Source organism: Seriola lalandi, unplaced genomic scaffold (genome assembly GCF_002814215.2).
Source record: "Seriola lalandi dorsalis isolate HSWRI2012SDOR001 ecotype SW California unplaced genomic scaffold, Sedor1 jcf7180002054819, whole genome shotgun sequence".
In the NCBI taxonomy this organism is placed as follows: domain Eukaryota; kingdom Metazoa; phylum Chordata; class Actinopteri; order Carangiformes; family Carangidae; genus Seriola; species Seriola lalandi.
Window position 1 is genome coordinate 80838 of NW_019525372.1, and position 1762 is coordinate 82599.

General features: G+C 44.2%; 1 protein-coding gene across 1 annotated transcript in view; it reads left to right on the forward strand.

The window, feature by feature from the left end:
- Window positions 1-1762, forward strand: part of spns1 (SPNS lysolipid transporter 1, lysophospholipid) — a 5321-nt gene that overhangs the window by 2274 nt on the left and 1285 nt on the right. The window contains exons 4-5 of the mRNA XM_023426243.2: window positions 780-974; window positions 1068-1257. Coding sequence (XP_023282011.2) covers window positions 780-974; window positions 1068-1257 — 385 coding nt within the window. The remainder of the gene's footprint in view (window positions 1-779; window positions 975-1067; window positions 1258-1762) is intronic.

The following is a 1762-nucleotide window of genomic DNA, read 5'->3' on the forward strand; positions in this document are numbered from 1 at the left end:
GAGAGGGAAGAGGGCAAATAATTAAATATAACAAGAAGAGTTGTTTTCAAACTGACTTTCTAAAGTAAAAATAAAATGGAATAAAACTTTCTATCTGCTCCAAACAGCAGCTCTGCCCCCAGTGCCACTAACGAAAGATCATTTCCTACATGTTGTGTTGTTTGTGTATTTACAAAAGCTCTTAGTGAAAATCTGCCGTCACAGCAGACCAGGACTAACGACCGGCTCTCGCTCCGAGTTCCTCCAGTTCATATATTAAATATGTTGGTGTTTCTTGGTCTTTTTAGATTTTTAATCTCAAACCTTTTCATTTCTGTTTGTGCCGGTTTTAATTGATTCTTTTCGTTGTGTTATTTATTAATTGTATTTATACGTTTGTTTTAATTGATGTTTCTTTTTTAACGGGTTTTTTCATCTACTGGAAATCACTGTAAATAACCGGCTTCACACTGAATGATTTTCAAATTTAAATGAAGACATGAGTCTAATACATGAGCGTGTCAGTAACCTGGTCTCTATATGTGTTTGTGTAATTTCTGAGCACCAATCATTTCTCACCTTTGCAGTAAATGTCTGGTGTGAAACGATCCAGATGTTAAACAGTGTGTGACTCCGTCTCTAACCATCCTGTCCTGTGTGAGTCATAAGGGAAATGCCAACGAGCCGTGGCTTCAGCGCGCAGACGAGGCGGTTCAGTGTCGCCGGCCTCAGACAGTCAGACTCCGTTAGAGTTCCTCTGTTTTCATGAAGGTCGCAGCAGTAAAATAAATGCACTGACTGCAAACCACAACACTGTGTGTTGTGGTTTGTTTCTCTTGCAGCTACAGCTTCGTGTTGTCCACCTTCGGCTTCACGGCGGTGGCGTTCGTCACCGGCTCTCTGGCTCTCTGGGCTCCGACCTTCCTGCTGAGGGCAGCCATCTTCTCTGGGGAGAAAGCCCCCTGTGTGGAGGGCCACTGCAGCTCCTCAGAAAGGTGACCAACACGCGGATCGTCCGCCGGGTCGGATCACGGCCGCACCGTGAAACCTGATCACTGACTCAGTTGTGGTTGTTTCTCCTCTGACAGTCTGATCTTCGGGATCATCACCTGCGTCACAGGTGTGCTGGGCGTGGCCAGCGGCGTGCAGGCAAGTCGGCAGCTGAGGACGAGGACGCCCCGAGCCGATCCTCTGGTCTGCGCCGCCGGTCTGCTCCTCTCGGCGCCCTTCCTCTACCTGGCCATCGTCTTCGCTGAGGCCAGCACCATCGCCACATACGTGAGTCCCCGCCCTCAGCTTCAGCTTCAGCTTCAGCTTCAGCTTCACATGGAGCTTTTCAGCAGATGAACCCTCCCTCCTCAGAAAGTCTGTGAGTTGTTATTAAGCTGTGAAGGAAAGTGATTTTCCTCATAATCTCCAATAATTAGCAGGTAATTAGCTGTAAATGACTGTGATATTCTCAAGAAAGAAAACAACACAATTTGGTGCTAATTAGGAAGGAAATGGGGAAAAAACGTTAGTTGCTATTTTTTATCATGTACTTAACTGTGGCAACTAACACTTTCTCTATTTCTTCATAATTAGCACCAAATTGAGTTGGTTTCTTTCTTGGAAATATTATAGTAATTTACAGCTGAACCATTAAAGAATTTATGGGGAAGTTTCCAGGAAATTAGCTGGAAAATACATGTTTTTTTCAATGAATAAAGAAGCAAAACTTCTCATACGTTAACTGTCTTAAAGGTCCCATATATCATAAGAATTTAAATCCTGAAAGAAAATC